Source organism: Bos taurus, chromosome 19 (assembly GCF_002263795.3).
Source record: "Bos taurus isolate L1 Dominette 01449 registration number 42190680 breed Hereford chromosome 19, ARS-UCD2.0, whole genome shotgun sequence".
Classification (NCBI taxonomy): domain Eukaryota; kingdom Metazoa; phylum Chordata; class Mammalia; order Artiodactyla; family Bovidae; genus Bos; species Bos taurus.
This window is the reverse complement of record NC_037346.1, coordinates 61,860,197-61,883,968: the sequence shown is the minus strand read 5'-3', so window position 1 is coordinate 61,883,968 and position 23,772 is coordinate 61,860,197. Positions and strand designations below refer to the sequence as shown.

The window sequence follows — 23,772 nt, the reverse complement described above, 5'->3', positions numbered from 1 at the left end:
GTGCTACCTTGATTGGGCTTCCCTGATAGCTCAGTTGGTAAAGAATCCACCTGCAATGAGGAGACCTCAGTTCGATTTCTGGGTCGGGAAGATCCCCTGGAGGACGGAGAGGCTACCCACTCCAGTATTCTGGCCTGCAGAATTCCATGGACTGGATAGTCCATGGGGTTGCAAAGAGTTGGCCACGACTGAGTGACTTTCACTTTCACCTTGATTGGGGGTGGGGTGGGAGAGGCTCGGGAGGGAGGGGGTGTATGTGTAGCTGTCCTCCAGTTTAAAAGATCACACCTCCCTTAACGATAAAGAACGAGTAGACGAGTCCTGATGTGGATCCGAGGGGTAGAAACAAGCGCTGTGTCTTTAGTGCTCAGGTGTGCCTCCCGGGGGGATGACATCTGGGCAGGGGCGGGGGGACAGACGGAAGGGTCGGGTCGTGCGCACATGTAAGGGACGAGTGGACCAGGCAAAGGGAGCCACACTCACTGAGGCCTGAGATTTCAAGGAGCAATAACAAAGCCAGTGCTGCCAGCGTGGCAGAACCCAGGCAGAAAATTGTAGCCCCAGGCAGGGCATGGGGAGCCCACATTAAGGATTTGTGGGTTGTGAATGGGATCAGGTATGCCTTGTGCTTTCAAAGGATTGTTGCAAGGCCTCTCTATGGAAAAGGGAGGCCAGGGCGGTCAGGGGTGGAGGTGGGCACACCAGCTAGGAGGTGACCAGTCCTTCAGCTTGGATCACACTGACTGTGGGCTGCTGGCGGACGTGGCAGAGACAGTCTGGCTATGGATATAGTTAGAAAGCAGAGTCAATAGGATCTGTGAAGGAAGGAGCAGGTCTGGGGAGGAGGACCAGGGGCTTTGCTGAGGGCAGGTTAAGCTGGCTGCGGCACGGTCTGGAGGTCAACGCTGGAGAGGGAGTCCCCGGACTTCCCTGGCAGTCCAGGGGTTAAGACTCCATGCTTCCAGGGCAGGGGCCAGGGTTCCATCCTGGGTCAGGGAACTAAGATCCCCCGTGGCTGCACCATGGTCAAGAAATAAAAATAAACGATTATTATTATTTTTTTAAAAAAGGGAGTCCGCACATAGAGAGTAACATCTGGGTCAGATTCTAGTGGGTAAGTTGCTAGTCTCGTTCGTGTGTCTGTCGTCGTCTTGAGTTGCTGCAAAGGTAGATAAATATTAATAATGTAAATTCATGGCCACAATTTGTATTTTTCCCAGTAATCTCAGGTGAGCTGTATTTTATTTCAAGCTTTTTATTTTATACTGGAGCAGCCAATGAACAATGCTGTGATGGTTTCAGGTGGACAGAGAAGGGACTCAGCCATGCATGCCTGTGTACCTATCTTAAAAGCCTTTATAGATAGTGTTCTGGAGTATCAGTTTTCCTATTCCGTTTCCCCTATAGGAGATCCGCAGTCACTGTGGTCACTGTGATTTGGCTGTGAGACTTTTTCTTACATGAAAACTGAAATTTTTTAAGTTCCTGACCTTGACACTTCTTGTTTTGCACCATCAGGCAGTCATGACAGGTGCTGAACACCAGAGGGCGCTAGTTTCCTTATTTATGCAGCAGTCTGCCGTCCACCTGTTGGACTGGACTCATATTAAAGATACATCTGCAAACCGGGACAGGTTCTTTTTTCCCAACGGATGTATACTCATGGGAGAGACCTTATCGCATGTTTGGTCTGTAGGTCGGGAAGATCCCCTGGAGAAGGAAGTGCAACCCACCCCAGTATTTTTGCCTGGAGAATCCCATGGACAGAGGAGCCTGGTGGGCTACAATCCATGGGGTCGCAAAGAGTCGGACACGACTGAGCATTAGCATGTACCATGTTGGAATTGTCTTTATATGGTGGTTTTAATTAATGCTCGTAACCATCTAGAATTTTAAGGGCAACGACTTCTAAACTAGGTATGCTCATGAGCCCCCGTATCTGACACGACTTCTGACATGACTTAGAGCCTGAACTGAACATATCTGGGAGCTTTTAAAAATAAGGATTTATGATCATTTCTGATTTAGAATATTTGAGGAGTACAGAAGTCTAGGTGTAATAAATATCTCTAGGTGGCCTGAATGGATGGCTGGACCATGAGAACTTTGAGTTAGAATCCATTTTCTGTTTTATCAACAGGTATTAAGCTAAAGGAAGGGGAGATAAATGCACAAAGCTGGGAATTCCCTGGTGGTTTTTTAAAAAGCATAAATGCTACATTTACATAATTGATAACCTTGTTTAAAAGCCTGGAAACACTGATTCAGAGATGCATTTGTCTTAAAAGAGCACATGATCTTAACTCATTTTTACAACTGGATTAATTTTATTTGGGGGAAGGAAATACTCTATATTTGTAGTGAAATTATCTAGTCAGCAAGGTGGAAGCCAGCCCGCCCTAATCACAGGAAATGAAGCTTGATGGCGGGCTGGCGGCTGTTTGGTCTCTCCTGTCTCTGGCGCCTGTGGCCTGAGGGTCACTTTGGCCACGAGGACCTTTCCCCATTGGTCAGGACTGTTGTTGTTCGGTCACTGTGTCGTGTCCGACTCTGCGACTCCAGGGACTGCAGTGCACCAGGCCTTCCTGTCCTTCACCGTCTCCTGGAGTTTGCTCAAACTCATGTCCATGCCATCCAACCACCTCATCCTCTGTCGTCCCCTTCTCCTCCGGCCTTCAGTCTTTCCCACATCAGGGTCTTTTCGAATGAGTCATCTTTTCACATCAGGTGGCCAAAGTATTGGAGCTTTAGCTTCAGCATCAGTCCTTCCAATGAATATTCAAGGTTGATTTCCTTTAGGATGGACTGGTTGGATCTCCTTGCAGTCCAAGGGACTCTCAAGAGTCTTCGCCAACACAATTCAAAAGCATCAATTCTTTGGTGCTCAGCCCTTTTTATGGCCCAACTCTCACATCCATATATTGACTACTGGAAAAATCATAGCGTGACTATATAGACCTTTGCTGGCAAAGTGATGTTTCTACTATTTAATATGCTGTCTAGGTTCGTCACAGCTTTTCTTCCAGGGAGCAAGCATCTTTTAACTTCCTGGCTGCAGTCACAAAATGCAGTGATTTTTGGTGTCCAATAAGGTAAAATCTGTCACTGTTTCCGCATTTCCCCATCAGGACTGTCGGTATACAGCCTGCCGCTGGTGGTACCTCCATGATAGTGTCACAGATGCTGTGGAGCGGCCCACAGGCCACATACAACCCACTGCCGATTTTCCTTGACAGCCTTCGAACTAAGCATGGTTTTTGTATTTTTATGTCATCAAAAAAAAAAAAAAAACCAAAACAGTATTTCATAGTGTGTGGAAAGTTTATGGAATTCAAATTTCAGTATCCATGAATTGAAACGTCTTTAAGAATTTGTTTAATTGGAGGATGATTACTTACTAATATCGTGGTGTTTCGCCACACATGGACACGGACCTGCCATGGGTGCGCATGTCCCCGCCTCCTGACCCCTCCCACCTCCGTCCCCACCCTTCTCTTTGGGTTTCCCAGAGCACGGGCTTTGAGCGCCCTGCTTCATGCGTCGAACTTGCACTGGTATCTGTTTTACATATGGTAATAAACATGTTTCAGTTGCCATTCTCTCACATCGTCCCACTCTCGCCTTCTCCCCCAGAGTCCAAAAGTCTGTTCCTTATGTCTATTTTGCTGCTTTGCATATAGGATCATTGTTACTGATTTTCTAAATTCCATGTATTTGCGTTAATATACTGTATTGGCGTTTCTCTGACTTCACTGTGTAACAGGCTCCAGATTCATCTACCTCATTAGAACTGACTCAGATGCGTTCCTTTTTTATAGCCGAGTAATATTCCACTGTGTACATGTACCACGACTTCCTTATCGTCTGCCCATCTGGGTTGCTTCCACGTCCTAGTTATTGTAAACAGTGCTGTGATGAACACTGGGGTCCACGTGAGGCGGCCGTGCTCATTCATTCACATTGTGTCTGTTGCTCCTCTTGCCCTGCAGAGGCAGAGCTGAACAGCTGTGACTGAGCCTGTGGGGCCCGCAAAGCCTTCAGTAGTTCCTGCCTGGAATTTAACAAACGGTTTCCATGGACCGCTACGTGCAGAGGTCATGCTGTTTCCTGACAGACTAGGCTGGTTCTTAGGCCTGTGCTGTCACTATATATGGTTAGTCTAATCTATTTACAGTTACTACTTCTTTTAAAACATTTATCTGGTTGCACTGGTTCTTAGTTGGGGCATGCAGAATCTTTAGTTCCAACATTCCAATTCTCCGTTGCAGCCTGTGGGATCGAGTTCCCTGACCAGGGATCCAGCCTGGGCCCCTGCACTGGGAGCTCGGAGTCGTAGCCACTGGACCCCCAGGGAAGTCCTGTTTTCACCTGTTGCTTTCGATGGGCTTAGCTCTCATTATGTGGTCACTGGATCACTTCATTCATTCATCGTTCGTTTACGAAATAATCCCATTCAACAAACACATCTTAGAACTGTTAACGTGTCTCTAGTACAGTTAAAAGATTTTGTAGAAAAGCTTCGGAAAATGTTATTTTAAACGGATCCTCCCTGAGCTTTTAAAACCTTTGCTGGACGCAACGATGCATGCTGAGACGTCAGTGAAAAACAAACCACTCCCTCTAAATAAAAAAGCCATACATTTATTGCAAATCTAGAAGTACCAGAATGTCACAGAATACAGAACAAATCAGCAATCCTGTTCTCATTTTCTTCCAAACATTTAAAAACCTCGATTACTGACATACTGAAATTGGCATACATTTTTTTTTTCCCATGCATTTAACAGAATGGACGTCTTGAGCAGATCGCTCTGAAACCAGTTATAAATATTAAATTGTATCGAACATTCATAGTAAAAACGTAGTAAAGTGCTGAAGTCATGGAGCCTGCAAACGTGCCACAAGCTGCGAGTCCCTCTGGGCAGTGGCATGCGCCCCGCCTGCCCCGTCCCAGCTGTGCCTGCCTCTGACGGACACTCGGTGGTTGCCCCTCCCCGCCCTCCGCAGCGTCTGCAGACTGCCCTGTTTCTCTGGCTGACCCAGCGCCGCACAAAACGCAGCAGGCGCTCAGCTATGCCACTGTCGTGTCCGTGCAGAGAAACGCTCGAGCTTGTGTGTACCTGGAACCAAACTAGGCTTGTTGTAGTTTTTCCCCCTGAGTTGTCAAAAATTAACAGTAAAATGAGTAGAGATGGAGCAGCGGCTCTGACCGTCACCTGCAGATGAGATCCGGACACGTGAGTCCGTAGCCCACCTGTTCCCCTCATAACCTGCCCTTTACAGAAAAAAAAATACTATCCGTGTCGTGTGATGCCAAAAGGAACAGTGACCGGCTTGCCCGGTGACCCTGCGACGCAGGGCGATCAAGGTTCCTAGAACGCAACTCATGACGGCGAATTGAATGTCTGCTGCCCCTTGTGAAATACAGAAACGCTTCAACAGTGAGATGGTAAAAAGAAATCAAATGCTTCAACAATTCAATGAGATATAATTCTGATCAAAGAAGATCCTCAAGTATTCTTAGGCGATAAATCATTTAAAAAAGCTAAGGCGATTTGCTGTTCATCCCCCTGCCCCCTTTCAACCACACACATTGCCATTAAACTGAAGAATCCTTACAACTTGGCCTTTTAGAGAGTAACTTTACAAGTTAAGAGGCATGTCAAGGATTGCAGAAGGGAGGTAAAAATTCTGCTTATGTCTCAGACTTTCTTTTGATTACTTTATTCATTCTAGAATAACTTAATAATAAATAGTGGTTTAAATTAAAGACACTACAATCACATTTTTCTGAATAATTAAAAAGCAATAGGAAATTCATTTCTGAATGCCATGCTGTGTGGTCTGTATTGAAATACTGGTAAATGACTGGCCGCACAAGGAAGTGGTCATCTTCACATTTCTGAAGTTCAAGTTAACGTATATTTTTAAGAATCTCCATTTACTGGCCAAAGGTTTGGTCTTAAATTGTACTTTGTTTCCATGGATTATCTGGAAAATTCAGAGGCCCTAATGTGTTCATGGAAACCTCAGAATTTTTCAAAGGTTTTTAAACAATTTGTTCATAGTTCTGAAAATGAGGAATTTTTTCAATGATGTAAGTTGTGTTTTTTTTGAGTGGCTGATTTCATTTCAGTGGCCTGGGCCAGATGTCATTTTCTACGATAGCGGCTTATCAAACGTGAGAGCTCTTCAAACCACTTTGCCAATTCATGTCCCTATTTTAAAACCGGAATGTGGCCCAGAGTCCTCCTGTGTGTCTTTGTGTTGCTGCTGAACCCAGCCAGGCTGATGCACAGAAAGGCGCTCCACTGCTTTTGTTTTGGCATAAAAAACAAGCAAAAAAGAAAACTTATAAGAAGAAAACAAGACGGATGTTGGTAGTGGTTCTCACATACATTCCCTTTGAAGTGCAGTCGGAAGGCGGGCGGGTGGTCCGCTGCTCTGCCGCCCGGGCCCCCCGCCCCACGCCCTCCCCGGCCCTGGGGCGCCGCAGTGACGGACGCGGGTGTCAGACGGGCTCCGTTCTTGCAGGAGCTCTGTGCTCGGTCTTCCCCAGGTCCATCTCCAGAAAGTCTTCGGGGATGTCCTGCAACACTTTTTTCCCTCGGGGACCCCCGGCCTTGCCCTCCCGGGCTCGGGGCCGGCAGCACAGTCCCTGCTTGCAGGGTCTCACAAGGGCGAGGCACACGGCGGCCACCAGCATCCCGGCCGCACAGGAGTAGAAGGCTCTGCTGTAGATCCTGCTCTGGTCCACCAGCAGACCTGCGGGGGCAGCAGATGTTAGCCACGCAGACCCCCGCCCCGCCCCAGGCTCCCCCAAACTCGGTCACCTCGCGGGCTCTCTGCCTTCCTGGTTCTGTCTGACTGTTTTAAGGGAAAAAGAGCTTGGAAGGTAGGAGTGTTTTCTAGACGGGAGAGGAGACAGACACCCCCATCCAGCACCTGAGAGACTTCTGTCACTTGCTATGTTCTCTGTGGGCAGGTCTGTCCTGGTCAAGAATGTAAAACATGGGGTCAGGGAGATGCTCATCTCCTTGGAAAGAAAGCTGACATCCTCTCCTGAGAGGAAGGAGCTCTGTGAACTTCACCCTGGTCCACCTCAGGGCACTGGGTAAGATGTGTAATCACAGTAACCCCAAGGACTTATTTCCCATCCAAGATATAAAACGGGGCTTCCCAGGTGGCGCTAGTGGTAAAGAACCCGCCTGCCAATGCAGGAGATGTCAGAGACCTGGGGTTTGATCCCTGGGTTGGGAAGATCCCCTGGAGGAGGAAATGACAACCCACTCCAGTATTCTTGCCTGGAGAGCCCCATGGACAAAGAGGAGCCTGGCGGGCTACAGTCCATGGGGTTGCGAAGAGTCAGACACGACTGAGAGACTTGGCACACCAGAAATGAAACATACACATCCTTCCTGAAGGAAATGTTCCCAAGTGACCAGCGGGGTCTCCGCAGAGTGCTGCCCTGGGTTCAGTTCCCTAAAAGCCATCCCCCGAAGGGACGCTGGCTTACAGAAGCCCCTCAGTCCTGTCTTCCAAAAAGTCAGAGTGTGAGGAGGTCAAAAATCCCTGTGTCCCCCGCCGAGCATCTCACAAGGCAACCCGGTAGCAAACGCCCAGGCGGCTCGGGCTGCAGACCCCAGTCCCTCCTGACCCGGGCGCCGATCCCGCCTCGGGCTGGGGGCTGACACACCCCAGGGTTCACGTCCTCACAGGAAGTCAAGAGCAGTGGCTCAGATACTGATCATCCTGACACCTCTAAAATGCTCTGCAAGTATCAAGATCAATAGATGCTGCTTTTCATTCGACTTGAGTAGGAAGCTGGCACGATTCGTAACAGGACGGTAGCCTTGAATGTGGACTCTCAGCTGTGACACAGGGGCAGACTCAGACGGACCCGTGGTAGGGAGGAGGAGGGGCTGGGGGCGGGGCAGCCCGGGATTCAGCAGGTGCAGACGCGCACTGACACGAGGTCCTGCTGCAGGGCACGGGGGCTGCAGTCAGAGCCCCGGGGTTAAACCACCATGGAAAAGAAAGGGGAAGCTTAGCCCACAAGGGTACTCCTTTCTGTATGCAGCTTACCTGCAAGGGGGGGTCCGGCCAGCCCCGAGATGCTCTGGAAGAAGACATAGACCCCGGCCGCCGACGACATCTTCTGGATGCCCACGACGTCGTCCTCGGCGAGCAGCGGGATGTGGGTGCCCGCCACGGTCCCGATCATGGCCCCCGAGAAGACGCTGCAGGCCATGAGGCCCCAGAAGCCCGCAGCGAAGGTGAAGGTGAACAGGGACAGAGTCAGCAGGATGACACAGATGAGCTCGATGTAGACCTTGCGGATGGGCTCCCGGTTGAGGACCAGCCCTGCCCCGATGCGGCCGAACACCTCGGCCACGGCCATGGCGCACAGCAGCAGGGCCGCGCGGTCGCGGTCCAGGCCAAGGCTGAGCCCCAGCGGGATGATGTACAGGGACGGGGCGAAGAAGCCCAGCGTCACGAAGAGCCCAAAGAGCGTGTAGCAGATGAAGCTCCTCTCCGTCAGCACGGAGAAGTCCAGCAGCGGGGCGCCGGGCTGGCCCCGGGCCTGCAGCTCGGCCGCGGGCTCCACCATGGCCGGGTGGCCAGGCACGTTCTTCGGTGAGGTAGTTAGCTCTACTCCTGAGTCGATGGAGTCGATGGAGGTGCGGGTTTTCTCGTTCTCCAGCATGTACTGCGCTTCCTTCCGGTGCTCGGGGGCGGGGGTCTTGGGGGTCCCTGGCGCGCCGACGATGACGATGGGTCTGAGCAGTGCGCCACAGACCACGAGGTTGAGTTGCAGGAGCCCCACGAACAGCATGCTGTACCTCCAGCCCACTGTCTCCTTCAGGGCTGTGATGGCTGCGGAGGGCAGGGGCGAAGCAGAAAGAAAACCCAGGGTCAGAGGGACGCGGCCGGGGGAGAGCAGAGCAAAGACAGCCGTGCTGGGGGCCCGACGGAACAGTGGTGCCTCAGCTGGGACTCCTGCGGTGGCTCGGGGCAAAGATTCCGCCTGCCAGTGCAGGGGGCCCGGGCTAGAGCCCTGCTCCAGGACGATCCCACACGCCCAGGAATGACTGAAGGCCGTGCAACACGACTGCTGAGCCCACGAGCTGCAACTCATTGAGGCTGAGCGCCTCGGGGCCCGCGCTCGGCAACCAGAAGCCACTGCAGGGAGCAGCCCTCACTCGACACAACTGGAGAAAAGCCAGTGGGGCCGTGAAGACCCAGCACAGCAAAAAAGAAAGCTGACCTGACATGCATTATCCCTGGGGGCCTTTAGGACTTGAGGAGGAGAAAGATGTATCAGGACAAGATGGAACAAACACTTTCAGCCCAGGCTTGCAGGGAGCTTCGGGGGTGCCTTCCTCTAAGCAGAGGCACAAGAAGTGAACGAAGCTTGTGACCCGCATCAGGGTGCACGGACAGCGACCTGCCGGCCAGCCCCAGCCCCAGCCCAGCGTGGGTCATTGACCTCGACTGGAACACAGCTGGGAGCATTCTTCAGCGGCGTCTGAGCTGCTCCTGTGCCGTCACTGCAGAGGTGAGCGGATCTGACAAGGACTTGTGTCCGGGAAGCCTGAAATACTGACTCTCTGGCCTTTTCCAAACTGAACTTCTACCCTGTGAGCTGGATGCTTCTCCAGCCACTCCTCTGGCTCTCAACAGTAGCAGACGAGGGAGAGAACCAACTAAGAATCCGAAAGCTCACAGGATTATCCTGGAATTAACACAGTTACTGCGTGACCGCGGTATAGGCTTGTCAGTAGCTGTGTTGATGCTGTCCTCCGCTTTCTAGCCTGTGGGATGCCCTAACTACCTTCCTGCCAGCCTAGAGGCGTCCTGGAGGCCAGGGCGGGACCCTGGCATGGGGAGGCGGGGTCGGCCGAAGGAGGCTTCAAGCTCCCCAGTGACGCGAGAATAAACAGGCCCGACAAGATTCCAAGTATCTTTGTCATCATCCCAGGAAGGTGAAATGACGTTCCTGAGAATTTCGTTTCACTCGAGTCTCACTCCGTGAGAGCTGACAGTCAGGTTTAAGAGATGCGGTAACCTGGTTAGTAAAAGATGGGCCTGGTGAGACAGCCCCGTCTTCTGGGCCCGGGGCTCCGTTTACTTCTTCAGCACTTCTTTGCTCCCGCCTCTATTTCCCCCGTTAAAATGGAAAACTCAGAATTGTGAGCTCTTTCGGGCTTGGGTATTTCCAAGTGCGTTTGACCCTCTTCTGGCAACAACTGGTCTCCTTTTCTCCCTCTCACCTTCCTTGGTGCCTACTGGCCAGGTGCCAGGGATGAGCTAGGGAGTAAAGCCGGACCCAGATGAAGTTTCCACCTTCAGGGGGTTCGCAGGCCACTGACTGTCCCTCAAGGTTTTATTCTGAAACATTTCAAACCAACAGAAAAGTGCAAAGACTGACACCCATATGCCTGCCATCACCGAAATTCAACAGTGAACAGTTTTCTGTCTGCATATTTATAGCCAAGCATACATTGATTCTTCTGAACTATTTGGGAAGCTTCAGACATGACGCGTCACCCTGAAACGCCGCATCTCCTTTGAACTCCACTGCCGTTCACTGACACACTCACTGAAGAAGGCAGGTTCCTTTGAACTCCACTGCCGTTCACTGACACACTCACTGAAGGAGGCAGGTAAGAGCTGAGTCCAGCTCTCCAAGGTGACTTCTCTCCATTGGTTAGTGAGAGTCATGAGTGCACAGTCTAGACAGGGAAATAAGCCAGGGATGAAAGTCTCCCCGTGAGATCATCCACATAGCTCATGAGCCTGACTTTACCAGCACAATTTAAATCTGTACAGAATATGGCTCTTTTGACCAATGAGAGAAAGAGAATAGTATAAGCAGTCCCCGGATCTATTTAGGAATGGATGGTTCAAGCTTCCTCGCTGAATATATGCTGTGTACCTTTCTATGGGGTTGCAAGGAGTTGGACACAACAGGGCGACCGAGCACACACACGCATGCACACACACACCCCACTTCCTATTTATGTGAACTTGGATGAGTATTAAAATGTTTGAACTCCTACAATGGGGGTAAAGGAGGATAGATCCCGAAAAGCTGCCGGACTGGAGGACACTTAGCCTGTCCTTCTGAGAGAAGACACTTAGCCTGTCCTTCTGCACCATCTAGAGCACCATAAAGGGCCAGCTCACACGAACACGCACGCTCTGGTCGTCCGCTTACCTGGTGCAAAAGCAAACATGGCGAAGCATTCTCCCGTAGAAGCGACCGCCGTGACCACGGAGCGTCTCCTGTCGAAGTACTGTGACAGGATGGTGACCGTCGGCAGAAAGCTGAAGCAGAACCCCAGGCCTGTGACGGACACCAGCGAGACAGTGAGAACCACGCGCCGGCTGACGCCCGAAGGGTGCGTTCAGAGAGCTGGGGTTCGGGCGCTTATTTTAGAAACAATTACATTCAGGGAGCCCAGAAATTCATTCTGGAGCAAAGCAGGTTTCATCAGAGGTCTGGAAAAACTGTAAGAGCTGTTTTGGGAAGCTTGTTGTAGGAAAAAAAAAAAAAGGGAACATAAAAATCTGTTTCGTGGAATTTTTTTTTCCTACTTTTCTGCAGTTTTTCCCCCAGATTTATATAATTCACAGTGCACAGAACCCTTATCAAATATAGTTTTTACATAAGACTTCTATTTGGAAATAAATGAGGTTTTGTATGTGCAGAAATATATGGGAAAAAGTCTGCAAATCTTCACTATGTACACATATATATAGTATAGTTATATATAATCTGAGTAATGTACGGACTCCATTGAAAGGGAAAAAATTTCTGCGTATACATGCATGTCTTTAGTTATATAGAGAGAATTATGTGTGTGTGTGTGTTCAGTCACTCAGTCCAACTCTTTTTGACCCCTTGAACTGTAGCCTGCCAGGCGCCTCTGTCCGTGGGATTTCCCAGGCAAGAATACTGGAGCAGGTTGCCATTTCCTTCTCCAGGGGATCTTCCGGACCCAGGGATCAAACCTGTGTGTCCGGCGTCTCCTGCATTGCAGGCAGATTGTTTACCACTGAGCCACTGGGGAAGCCCGTGTGTGTGTGTGTGTGTGTGTGTGTGTGTGTGTGTGTGTGTATAGGGATAATTATATATAATCTGTGAGTAATGTGTGGACTCCTCTGAAAGGGAAAAAGTTTTCCAAATATATATACATATGTATGTGTGTATTTAGTTATGTATATAGTTATATACAGAATTACACATATACAGAGTTTTATATATACATAGTTATAGAGAGTTATATAGAGAACGTTATATATAGTTTTATACATATAGTTATGATATATATATACAGTTATATATATATATATATATAAAATCTGTGACTCATGTACAGACTCCTTTGAAAGGAGAAAAGTTTCCTCAGACCCCTCGGTCCAGCGCCGGCCCCTCCCCTACAGCTCAGACTTCTCACAACCAGACTTGGGAAGCGCTGGTTAAAGACATTCAAACCTTATTTTGTGAAAAGGACGTCTTGTGCCTGCAAACTCTTGTGAAAGAGAAGTTCTCTTTCTCATCGGTAAATATTAAAACATCAGACACAAAGTCCTGGGTGTTGAGAAGAGGAGGCATCCGGCCCAGTTCAGAGGCACAGATGTGGGCCAGCCCTCATTTTAAAGAGAAAAGTGAACAGGGGGGAGAGACGCGCGATGGGTCCGGGTCCCTCCTTCCCCACGGCTCATTCTCGACACCGAGTCTCCGGGGAAGGTACGAGCCCGGGAGAGACGCTCACCAGAGACGATGCCGATGGCGATGTACATGTGGTAGACCTTCTGCGAGAAGGCAGCCGTCACCATGCCCGCGCTGACCAGCAGGCCGCCCAGCATCACCACCAGGCGGTGTCCGAACCGGCTGCTCAGGACGGTGGAGAGCGGGGCTGCAGAGGAGAGCGGGCGGGTCTCAGCCCCCAGGGCGTCAGCCTCAGCCTCAGCCTCCCCCGGAGTCTGTCTTTTTACCTTGTTACCGAAGTGTAGTTGACTTGCAACAAAGTGATTCAGTTACATAAATGCTTTAAAATTTTCTCTCCACTGTTGTTTTTGGCTGCACTACAGTTGGTGGGATCTTAGTTCCCTGATCAGGGATTGAACCCGGGCCCTCGGCAGGGAAGACGGAGTCCTAACACTGGACCACAGGGAGTTCACCCCACTAAGGTTTATCACGAGCCCCTGAATACAGGTCTCTGTGCTGTACAGGAGGCCCTGGGTCTTCATCGGTCCCGCACACGCTGGTTTGCACCAGCTGACCCCGCACGGCCTCCTTCCCGCCTTGGCAACCACAAGTCTGTTCTCGTGCCTTAAGTCTGTCTTAAGATCCCATCCTCTAAAATCTCTTTTGGGGGCTCCTCCAAGAGAAAGCCAGAGTCACAGTCTAAAACTTACATCCGTCTTCTTAGATGACGACTCTGACCCAGCAGGAGCCCCTGTGAAACTGGAGATGCATTACATTCATGTTCTTCTGTGATAAACACGGGATTTCCAATGACTCTGTGTTACTTTTTCTGTTTCTATGCTCATTGCTTTGGATTCTTTTGAACAAGACTCCATTTAGGGTCAAATTCCACTTGACTTTTTTGCAAATGGTATGAAAGTATGGTGGGTTGTGTTATGCAAAGCAGAAGCAGGCGAGCCATGGGACAGATGATTCAAAGTGGCTGATGCATTACGGTCGGCATAGCTTCTATGCACTCTGTGCCCCAGGACATTAAAGTCTGGCAAGTAAGTTTCCTAGTTATATGTTACTTAGGCTACCACTGCTACCCCCTCCACGCGCCCCCCCCCCCCCGGGAGTACGAGGAGATAAGGGGACCCTCCAGACTTGGAGGAGAAAGAATGATGTGGCACGTGCTGGACAGAAAGAGCAAAACCACCAAAAAAGGACTCGATGGTGTTGAGGTTGGGCCGTATATCTCTCTCAATGCTGGTAGAGCATCAGCTCATACGTTAATACAGTGAAGAATGAAATCACCAGGGCCATTTTTAGGCAGTGTGCAGACTCAGGCATTAGTGACCAGGATGAAAGCATTCTGTGTAAGTCCATCTGCTCAAAGCTCTGGTTTTTCCAGGAGTCATGTACAAATGTGAGAGCTGGACCATAAAGAAGGCTGAGCGCTAAGGAACTCATGCTTTCAGCTTTCCAATTACGGTTCTGGAGAAGACTTTTGAGAGTCCCTTGGACAATGAGGAGATCAAAGCAGTCAATCCTAAAGGAAATCAACCCTGAATATTCATTGGAAGGACTGAAACTGAAGCTTCAATATTTTGGCCACCTGAAGAGCCAACTCATCGGAAAAGACCCCGATGCTGGGAAAGATTGAAGGCAGGAGGAGAAGGGGGCGACAAAGGATGAGATGGTTGGATGGAATCATCAACTCAATGGATATGAGTTTGAGCAAGCTCCGGGAGATGGTGAAGGACAGAGGAGCCCAGCATGCTGCAGTCCATGGGGTCGCAAAGAGTTGGATATGACTTAGTGACTGAACAATAGCAACAACATAACAGCATTTAGAACAATTATCTTCTGGGACTTCCCCGGCAGTTCAGAGGCTAAGAAACTGCACTCCCAACTTGGGGGGCCCAGGTTTGATCCCTGGTCAGGGAACTGGAACCCACATGCTGCAACTAAGACCCAGCACAGCCGAGCAAATAAGTTAGTGAATTAATTAAAGTTAAAGAAAGAACAGTTGTCTGTGTTACAATAGTATTAGCTGGGTATTTCTGTTGACTATATTATCTTTGGTTAGAAAAGGACTGAAAGTTCAACTCTGCAATTTTCTTACTTCGGTTACCAAATGTAAAATTTTGGTTCTAGTTCATGTAAGTTATCTTTCCAAGAAAGTAAACAGGCCGCCAACTAAGAAAGTATCTTAATCTTCACACCGGAACTAGGAGTGCGTCCATGAAACATGTAGGAGACAGAATCAGGACCAAGGGGATAAAGTCTGACTTCAGCAGAGAACAGTGGAGCTGCCTCTTTCAGGCACTGCAGGGCAGAAACCTGAGTATACTCAGGCAAGCCTGGGCTTCCCCGGGGCTCAGATGGCAGAGAGTCCGCCTGCAGTGCAGGGGACCTGGGTTGGATCCCTGGGTTGGGAAGATCCCCTGGAGAAAGGAATGGCAACCCGCTCCAGTATTCTTGCCTGGAGAATCCCATGGACAGAGGAGCCTGGCGGGTTGTCCATGGGGTCACAGAGAGTCAGATAGAGTGAATGACAGTTCAGAAAACTTTAGAGGTGACGGCTCCATGGCAGGATGCGAACCTAAAGTTAGGGAAGTTGAATGCAGCTCCGTTAACTGTCGGGGGTAAGTTCAACGGCCCTGCTTGCTCAGGAAAGCCTGCTGTAGCCCCGACAGATGGATGAAGCATCGTGAGACCTCACCGCTGTGTCGTGTTGCTAGTGAAAGTGAGTGTGGTAAGAATTACACTACAGTGTATTGTAACTGATGCTGCTGGATTTGGGAGTCCAGACGGGAACTCCTTTAGGGAAGGAGGTGTTTGGAATTCACAACGTCCCCTCTGGACAACATGTATACTTTTTCATGCTCTCCTTTCATGCATTCCATCTCTCTTCTGCCTGTAGCCACACCTGCCGTTTCCACCTGTTTCCTAAGCACGTTTTTACGAGACCAGGGCCCGGGATGCCGAAGACTTTGTGACATTTCTTCTCTAGGAAATGACTAGCTTCCCCGTGAGCCGGAGTTTACCGCTGTCCTCAGGGTACTCTGCGGGATCCTAAGAGCATGCACGGGAGGCCTTTAACACGTGTGCTCTGAGCTGACGGTAGTCAGGTCTGGCAAACAGACGATCTTCCTCAGCCTCTCTTACCTCATTAGGCAAACTGCCAAGACACACATGCTTATCTGGCGTTGAAGCTGAAAGATGTACTAACCTGTGAATGTTAAGACGAACACACAAATGGAGATGATCCACGAGATCCTGCTGTTGGACTCATTGAAACTGTCCATTAAGTCATTGAAGAAGACGCCAAACGACTTGATGATGCCGTAGGTGAAGACTTCAACGAAGAAAAAGAAACCGCGACCACCCAGCCCCACCCACCGTCAGGCACTTGAGTGTAAACATTGGCTCTGCAACAAAGCTGTGATTTCTTATGGGACATTCTTAATCTGAAAGAAAAAATTAAAACAAAATTAGACCAGCAGTGGCCTGAGGGTAGATGATTCTAATACTGGACATCACGGATAAGAGCTACTTACTACAGTTCTTAGGTCAATGAACATTTAAATCATGTGCAGTTAGGATAACGTCTTTGAATAGTAATAGTATCTACCCATCTATTTATATCTGTCCATTTATCTATATATCTGTCATCTATCATCATCTGTCTCTCTCATCTACCTATCCATCCATCCTTCTATCTAGCGAGCTGTCACATCATCTGTCTCTCTCATCTACCTATACATCCATCCTTCTATCTAGCTAGCTATCACATCATCTGTCTCTCTCATCTACCTATCCATCCATCCTTCTATCTAGCTCGCTGTCACATCATCTGTCTCTCTCATCTACCTATCCATCCATCGTTCTATCTAGCTAGCTATCACATCATCTGTCTCTCTCATCTACCTATCCATCCATCCTTCTATCTAGCGAGCTATCACATCATCTGTCTCTCTCATCTACCTATCCATCCATCCTTCTATCTAGCTCGCTGTCACATCATCTGTCTCTCTCATCTACCTATCCATCCATCCTTCTATCTAGCGAGCTATCACATCATCTGTCTCTCTCATCTACCTATCCATCCATCCTTCTATCTAGCGAGCTGTCACCTAACGAACTATCGTTGTGTTGTATATGGAGCGCCTGGGGAAGTCAGGTTTCCAAGCTATGGCAGTTAATGGCAAAACCTAACCAAACAAACATAAAGAACGCGGGCAGGATATTTAGAGGCACTTTGGAGGATGAAGAAAGGCATCCATGCTGACCGTGAACCTGAAGACAAGTTAGGTGACCATAACTGGTCACTGAACTGACCAGAAGACACGTGGATCAGAAAGGATGCCCAGGAAGAGGCACACAGGCCACCCTCCAGGGCCAAGTGCGGGAGACACCTTGCGTCTGCCTGGGGCAGCGGGTCCTTCAGAGCCGCCTGCTTCCCACCCGATCCGGGTCTGGGGTCACGTGCGGATGCACTTGCAGGACCGGAATGGGGCAGATGAAAATGTGGGCACTTGTCTGCTGGGAGCCGGCTCAGCACGACTGAGCCCCTCACAGCGCGTCACCCCGTGGTGTCTGAGGGCTGCACTTCCTCCACACAGGACCAGCACTCTGGGATATAAGGTCCAAGTCAGGGCCCACCAAGTCAGGGGTCTGGGCAGCTCGGGCACGTAAGCCAGCTACCCCCGGCTTCACTGTGCTTTTCCATTCAACTCGCAACAAACATCAGGACAGACAGTACCATCACTAAGGGGACACACTCCAGTCAATCCTGGAGGCAGGGACGCTTAAGTCCCTGCAGTTCTGCAGCGGACCGATGGCCATAAACGTGGGCTTTTTCAAACCTCTGCAGTTGCACACACTTTCCAAGTCATGTGTGTTTTTAGCCCAACTAAACTCGTTGACAAGAGTCAATGAGTCTGTGGTCTCTGAGCTCTTAATGGCAACCCACCAGTCAATTCGAAAGGAAATCAACCCTGAATATTCACCGCAAGGACTGATGCTGAAGCTCCGATACTCTGACCACCTGATACGAAGATCTGACTCACTGGAAGAGACCCTGATGCTGGGAAAGACTGAGGGCAGGAGGAGAGGGGATGACAGAGGATGAGATGCTTGGATGGCATCACTGATGCAATGGATGTGAATTTCCGCAAACTCCAGGAGACAGTGAAGGACAGGGAAGCCTGGTGTGCTGCAGTCCATGGGATTGCAGAGATTCTGACACGACTTAAGGGGCTGAATGACGACACCTTGAATTTAAGGATCCTCTGCAACTATGCGGCTGTATCCCAGTGGACGTTCAGAGCGTACGGGTAACCTAGCCCTGAGCTGCAGTGTGCATGTGCTAAGGCAGGTTTTACTGCTAACGGAGGGTGAAGGACAAGTAACAGGACAAACTTCCACCGGCTAGTAACTTGTCAGTTTCTGATACAGGGTCCAGTATTCAGAATTTGCTCTAAGAATCTTACAAAGCAACAAATCTGACCTCATTTCATCTTGTTCAGCCTACTGATAGCACGTCAAACCCTACTTTGAAAGGACTATATACGCATTTTTACCCTCTTACTGTTAGCTATTTGGTTGCATAAAATAGGGCACACGACGCTTTAAGAAGCTTATGCTCCCGGCAGCAAAGGCCTCTGTTCTGATGAGTCCGCGTGTCATGCCTGAGAGTGGAGGGGGAAGATGGGACGCAGAGAACTCAGCGGCTCGGGGTGGAGGCCGACGGTCACAGACCAGCTGGCCTGTCACGTTCCCAGCGTGGAAGGCAGCCGCTACCACAGGCAACCCGGAGCCCTCCAGCAGCGGAGGCGTTCCAGGCCTCCTCCTTCCTTAGACTTTCTGAGGCCACCCCCAGGATGAGGCGGCTGGGGCAGAGGCGCGCCAAGAGTAGTGGGCTTACGACTGAGAAGGAAAAAGAAACTGTATTGGGCTGACCAGAAAGTTCGTTCGGGTCTCTCTGTAGGCTGGTAAGGGAAACGTGACCAAGTTTCTTGGCCAACCCGACCCGCGCCAGTGTTGGCTTTGGCACCGTGGTCACCCCTGGGAGGGAAGAAGGGAGTGTCGGGGGCCCACAGCCCAGGTCACCCTCCCTTCTTGTTCCCCGACTCGGCCATTCCTTTGAGCTCCACCTCGGAAGCCCAAGACTCCTTCACTGGTGTCTTAACTGGCTCCACGTGTCTGGTATGATTAATCTTGCTGAAATGCTGCACCGTCATGACATTTTTCTGCTCGGACTTTTTCAGCGCTTTCCTCTTTCTGAAGGACAGAATCCATGGGACCAGCTTGACGTTCCATGTCCTTCCTAGCTGGACACCCAGCCTGACCTGCTGTCCGCGGACCTCTGCAGCCTTACCCGCCTGTTCTAGGACTCCACTAGCCAGGCCACCCTGGACCCCTCCAGGCCTCAGTGCCTCCAGCCCCCTTGCCTGTGGCGTGCCCCCTCCCCAGGCTGGAGGCCCCCTCCGTATGGCTGGCGCCCACAGGTGTGGCTCCATTGCGTCCTCCTCCTCCGTGAGGCTTCCTCTGATCCGCTCAACCTCAGGGGTCTCTTCCTGGGACAAGCATCCTTGAAAAACAGGGGGCTGTCTACTTGTATGCACTTGTCTTATTTGCTCAGTTAAGTTATAAGCTCATGGAAAACAAGCTGGGGCCTGGGTCCCTACAGACCCCTCGGGTACCTCGCACACAGGACGTACCTGCCAGGCGCCTGGGCCTACAGCCGGGGGCGCGGGGCGGCGACAGCACAGAGGTGGCCTCCACCTCCACGGCGTCAGCGTGTGTTGATGATAATGATAAAAACCCTTAAGGCTGAAATCCCATCACATCTTAAAACCATTCAGCCGTGTCCTTCCGGAACTCAGCACATTTCCGGCCAGCAGTGGCGGCTAAGTCCAAGGCCACATGGGCACGATCTGACCCAGAAGGGGGCCCTGGAAATCCGAGCATTTTAATAGCGGGCTCAGGCCAACCTGAACAAAAACACATTGGGCTGACATTGATAAAGGCCCCAGGGGGACAAAAGGAATCTCTAGCCTGCTGCAGGACGGAGGCATGATCTTTGGCTGGGTGGTACTTAGCAGAGCACGGCTTCCCTGGAGGCTCAGCTGGTAGAGAAACCGCCTGCAGTGAGGGAAACCTGGGTTCAAACCCTGGGTGGAGAGCATGGCAACCACTCCAGTATTCTCGCCTGGAGAATCCGATGCACAGAGGGGCCTGGCGGGCTGCAGTCCAGGGGGTAGCAAAGAGCCGGACATGACTGAGCGGCTACTGCATTCACTAGAGGAGCAGGAGTGGCCTGCAGTCTCTGCACAAAGCTGAGGCCGCCTCCTCTCAGCAGGCCCTGGGTGAGGCCGGAGCTCAGTCCTGCTCACTGGCCTGTCTCTCTCTCTCACCCCCTTGCTGTGTGGCCTGGAGAAAGCTGCTGCGCCTCTGTGGGCCTGACCACCTCACTAGTCAAATGAGGAGGTTGGCCCTGGGACTCCTTAGAGCTCCACCCAGCTCTGGCAGCTGATCTTTAGTGCCCAATCACCTGAGTCATCGGGTTGAACCTGGTGGCCCAGGGTGCCCGGGGAGCTGGGAGGGAGGCATGAGTGCCAGGTGATGCCCGCGGGCGCGGGTGGACAGGTGGCGACGCCGGCGAGGTCTGCACCGGGCCGGCAGGCTACAGGATGGCGGCCACTGCTTCCCTCCTGTTTCCTCTCTGAGCCCTCCTGGGTGTTCGATGCCTCTGTGTTTTTTCTTCCCAAACTTTGCTTTATATCCAGGCTCCTCCCCTGAAGCCAGATGCAACTGTAACTGTCACCTGCATTCTTAGGGTTGGGGAGGTCATTATTACTGGATCACCCTAAAGGGAAGATGACCCTCCAGGACCCAGAGCCCCCAGTGTTACTCCTGTATCGCGCTAGCGCACCCTGTGCTCTGGTGTAGCGAGCGCTGGAGAGCGTGACACAGAATGGTAACAGAGCAGCCCGGACGCTGTAACACACAGTGGGGCCGCCCTGCACACAGCGGCTGCTGTCCCCAGCCCCAGCCCTGGGCAGTGTGCTCGACACATAGCATGTGCTGGATAGAAGTTCACTGAACGCGGTATGTGTCCTGGGGTGCTCCTGAAGCAGCGCATGGCTCTAGCCCCCCAAAGCCCTGCTGGCAGAATAAACCTTCCCTGGACTCTGCTGCTATGCACTCAGCAGGCCGGCCGGCTTAACGAACGGGTCAGCCTCTACAAACAAAGCCAGAAACCAAGGCCTGCGGCTTAAAAGGCTCTAAGAATTCCAGAACATGGAGATATCTGTTTGCTTTTACGGGTACATGCATTTCTCTGATGGGAAGGGATACTCTTTGACTGTGTGGGGATACAGTCACGCGACTCCGTGGCCTGGGGAGAATCACTCTGCTCCTTGATCTTCAGTCTCAAGAGGTGAACAGGGTCCTTAAACTAGACGGGGATGATCTTCGCTCTCGTCCTGCCCTAGAACCTCCACTCTTGATGGCCTCTGACCCCGACTGACCCTACGTGACCCTTTCATCTTTCTCAATTTGCTTCTAAGCCCTCTGACCCAAGGCCCACAGGTCTGCCTTTGTGAGGCTCGTGTGCATTTGTTGACTTTGTATTTACCATTAACTGGGGAAATGACTTCATCTCTTAAGTTTCACCCTCTAAAAGCAGGGTGAGGTGCGGCTACTCTGGAGGGTAAGATGCTCAGACTCCAAACTGGGGTTCCTGGCAGCCATCCCACCCTCACCCTAACGTTCGTCCAGAGGAAAAGGATGAACAAAACGCGCTGGGCCGTTTGGAGTGATTTCCTATGAGTATTTGGTCATCTAATCTTAAATAAATGACTGTTCTGCCAAGGCTTGGAAAGCTGCTAGAGCTGGGAATCTCTCTGAGATTTGATTTCCTGAGAAAAGCTTTGCCCTGGAGGCATAAAGAATGCAAAATATTGGACTGGGATGGACCATCAGGGTGCTCGTCCAGGGTCAGAGCAGAGCGAAGTCCAAAACGAAGGCTCTGGCGGGCAGAGGTGCTGCTGGTGTAAGCGCAGCCTCCCGCCTCCCTGGCCACTGCCTCCCTCCAACCTTCTTAAAGGCGTAGCCTGGAGAGCAGTTTTCGACAAGTTGTTTCCGGCCCTAGCAGTCAGAACTCGTCTGTCTTAAGGTGAAGTTCACCTCCATAATCTATTAAAAAAAAAAAAAAAACCCCAAGCCTAACCTGGACAGCCACCCCGACCGCTCTGAATCATTGGCTAAACTGGTTCACCCCTTTTATAAGACAGTGACGCGGACAGCGAGCCCCTAATTTAAATGTCCTCCTCAGGAGTTCCAGCAAGGAAAGTCCTTTTTGGGAAACCACAGAAGGAAAACTCAGGGTTAGCGGTTCTCATGAAGAGAGGAGAGCGTTTCCACTTGGCTGCATTGTTTATTTACATACTGGAACTCTATCTTGGACAGGCTCCCCTTAATTATGAGAGAAATATTTCTATATCCACCAGGCAGGGTAACTGTTCCCCTCCCCACCACCAGATGCTGAGACTGGAGCTTGGACCCGGGAAGAACCCTCCCTTACAGATCTCTGCACAGCACTTGGGACTATTTTTTGCCAACAAGACCCTGCACCTAATCCACTTACTATGATTTGCAAAATGATGAGATTACAGAGAAATCCCATTCCCAGGGCAGAAACCGTCTCCGTGCAGAAAGAGCTGCCCAGGGGTGTCTAAACCGTGCATACAAACCCAGCTCCCAGGTGGACCAGTCTTCACCGCTCGTTCTGCCCCACTGGGCTCCGGGGAAGTCTTTTTCTGAGACTGACGCACTCCCCCCGCCCTTGCGTTTGCTGACAAGTTACCGTGCCACCTAACACGCTTCTATCACCTGTCTGCTAGGGGAGCGTGGGGCTCTAGTTTAAAAAAGAAGGCAGCAAAGAAAACCAGAAGGAAGTAACCCATTTCCTCCGCTAGACCATCCTCCCTGGCCACGGCTCCGCTCCGCTCCGCTCCCCGGGCGCTTCCCCGTGGTGGGCAGCCCCGGGGACCTTGGAAGTTGAGCGCGACCAGCCGTCCGCAGACAGCCCTGCCGGTCAGGGCAGGCGAGCGGCTGTCGGGGCCCAAGCCTGCCTCCCGGTTGGCCGCCCCGGCGCGTGCGGCGGGTGGGGGGAGGCCGGGACCCCGTCTTTCCCCGGAGCTGCCTCCGGGGCCGCCCTGCGCGCGCGCCAGCCTGGGGACAGTACCTCTGACATTTCGCTCCCATGACGCGCGGACAACTTCATGCGGAAAATGCGTGCGGCGGGGCTCAGCGCGGCGCCCCCCGCTGCCGACAGCCCGGAGACCCTCGCCGGAACCGGGGAGGGGGCACCCAAAGGCCAGACCTGCCTTTAGGTGTCTTCCGGACCCCCTGTTCCGGGGCCGCCGACAGGCAACTCTCGGCTGCCTACACCGGCGACAGCGCGCCATCCCGGGGCCCCCAGCGTTACCAACTGTCAGAGAGGATTCCGGGAGCACGGTGTCCAAAACGCTCGGCTTCTCGGTGGTTTCCTCCCCCTCCTTCCAACGCCCCCCCCCCCACCACACTAGCCCCCCGAAAGCTCCGAACACAGGTTTTCACAAAACCACCCACAGCCCACCATCAAACTTTTAAACACGTAAAATGATAAAAACCAACTCACCAAGTTAGGACGGAGGAGAATAAACCCCAAAGGCTCTCAATTAAGGCGGAGGCCGGGCCACCCCCTCCTTATAAGCAGTTCGGGAACACGAGAAAGGATTAACCCCTGAGGCGTGGGCCCCAGCCTATGGCAAGTTGGTTCCGGCGGGCGAGCCCCGGGCGCCCGGCCCCCCGCCCGCCCCCGCGCCTCGGGCCACCGGGCCGCGCCCCCCGCCCCCCGCCCCGCCGCCCGCGCCCGAGCCCGAGCCGAGCCGTGCGTGCGGCCGCCCGCGCCCCGGCCCCGCGCCGCTGCCTATCGCTTATCCTATACCGGCTGCAGCCGGTCTCCGCCGGCCTCGGGGGCGCGCCGCCGACCATGTGCTGCGAGCGCGGAGCGCCGC

At 51.7% G+C, this 23,772-nt stretch overlaps 2 protein-coding genes across 8 annotated transcripts in view; one reads left to right on the top strand and one right to left on the bottom strand.

Annotated features, from left to right (window-relative positions):
• The window catches only part of ARSG (arylsulfatase G), a 104,767-nt gene that overhangs the window by 2,571 nt on the left and 78,424 nt on the right, over positions 1-23,772 (top strand).
• SLC16A6 (solute carrier family 16 member 6) lies at positions 4,622-23,565 on the bottom strand. The gene is given in 7 exon segments (NM_001192672.3): positions 4,622-6,765; positions 8,086-8,877; positions 11,222-11,350; positions 12,783-12,926; positions 15,936-16,077; positions 16,080-16,173; positions 23,394-23,565. Coding segments are annotated over 6 exon segments (1,548 nt in total). The 5' UTR covers positions 16,167-16,173; positions 23,394-23,565; the 3' UTR covers positions 4,622-6,511.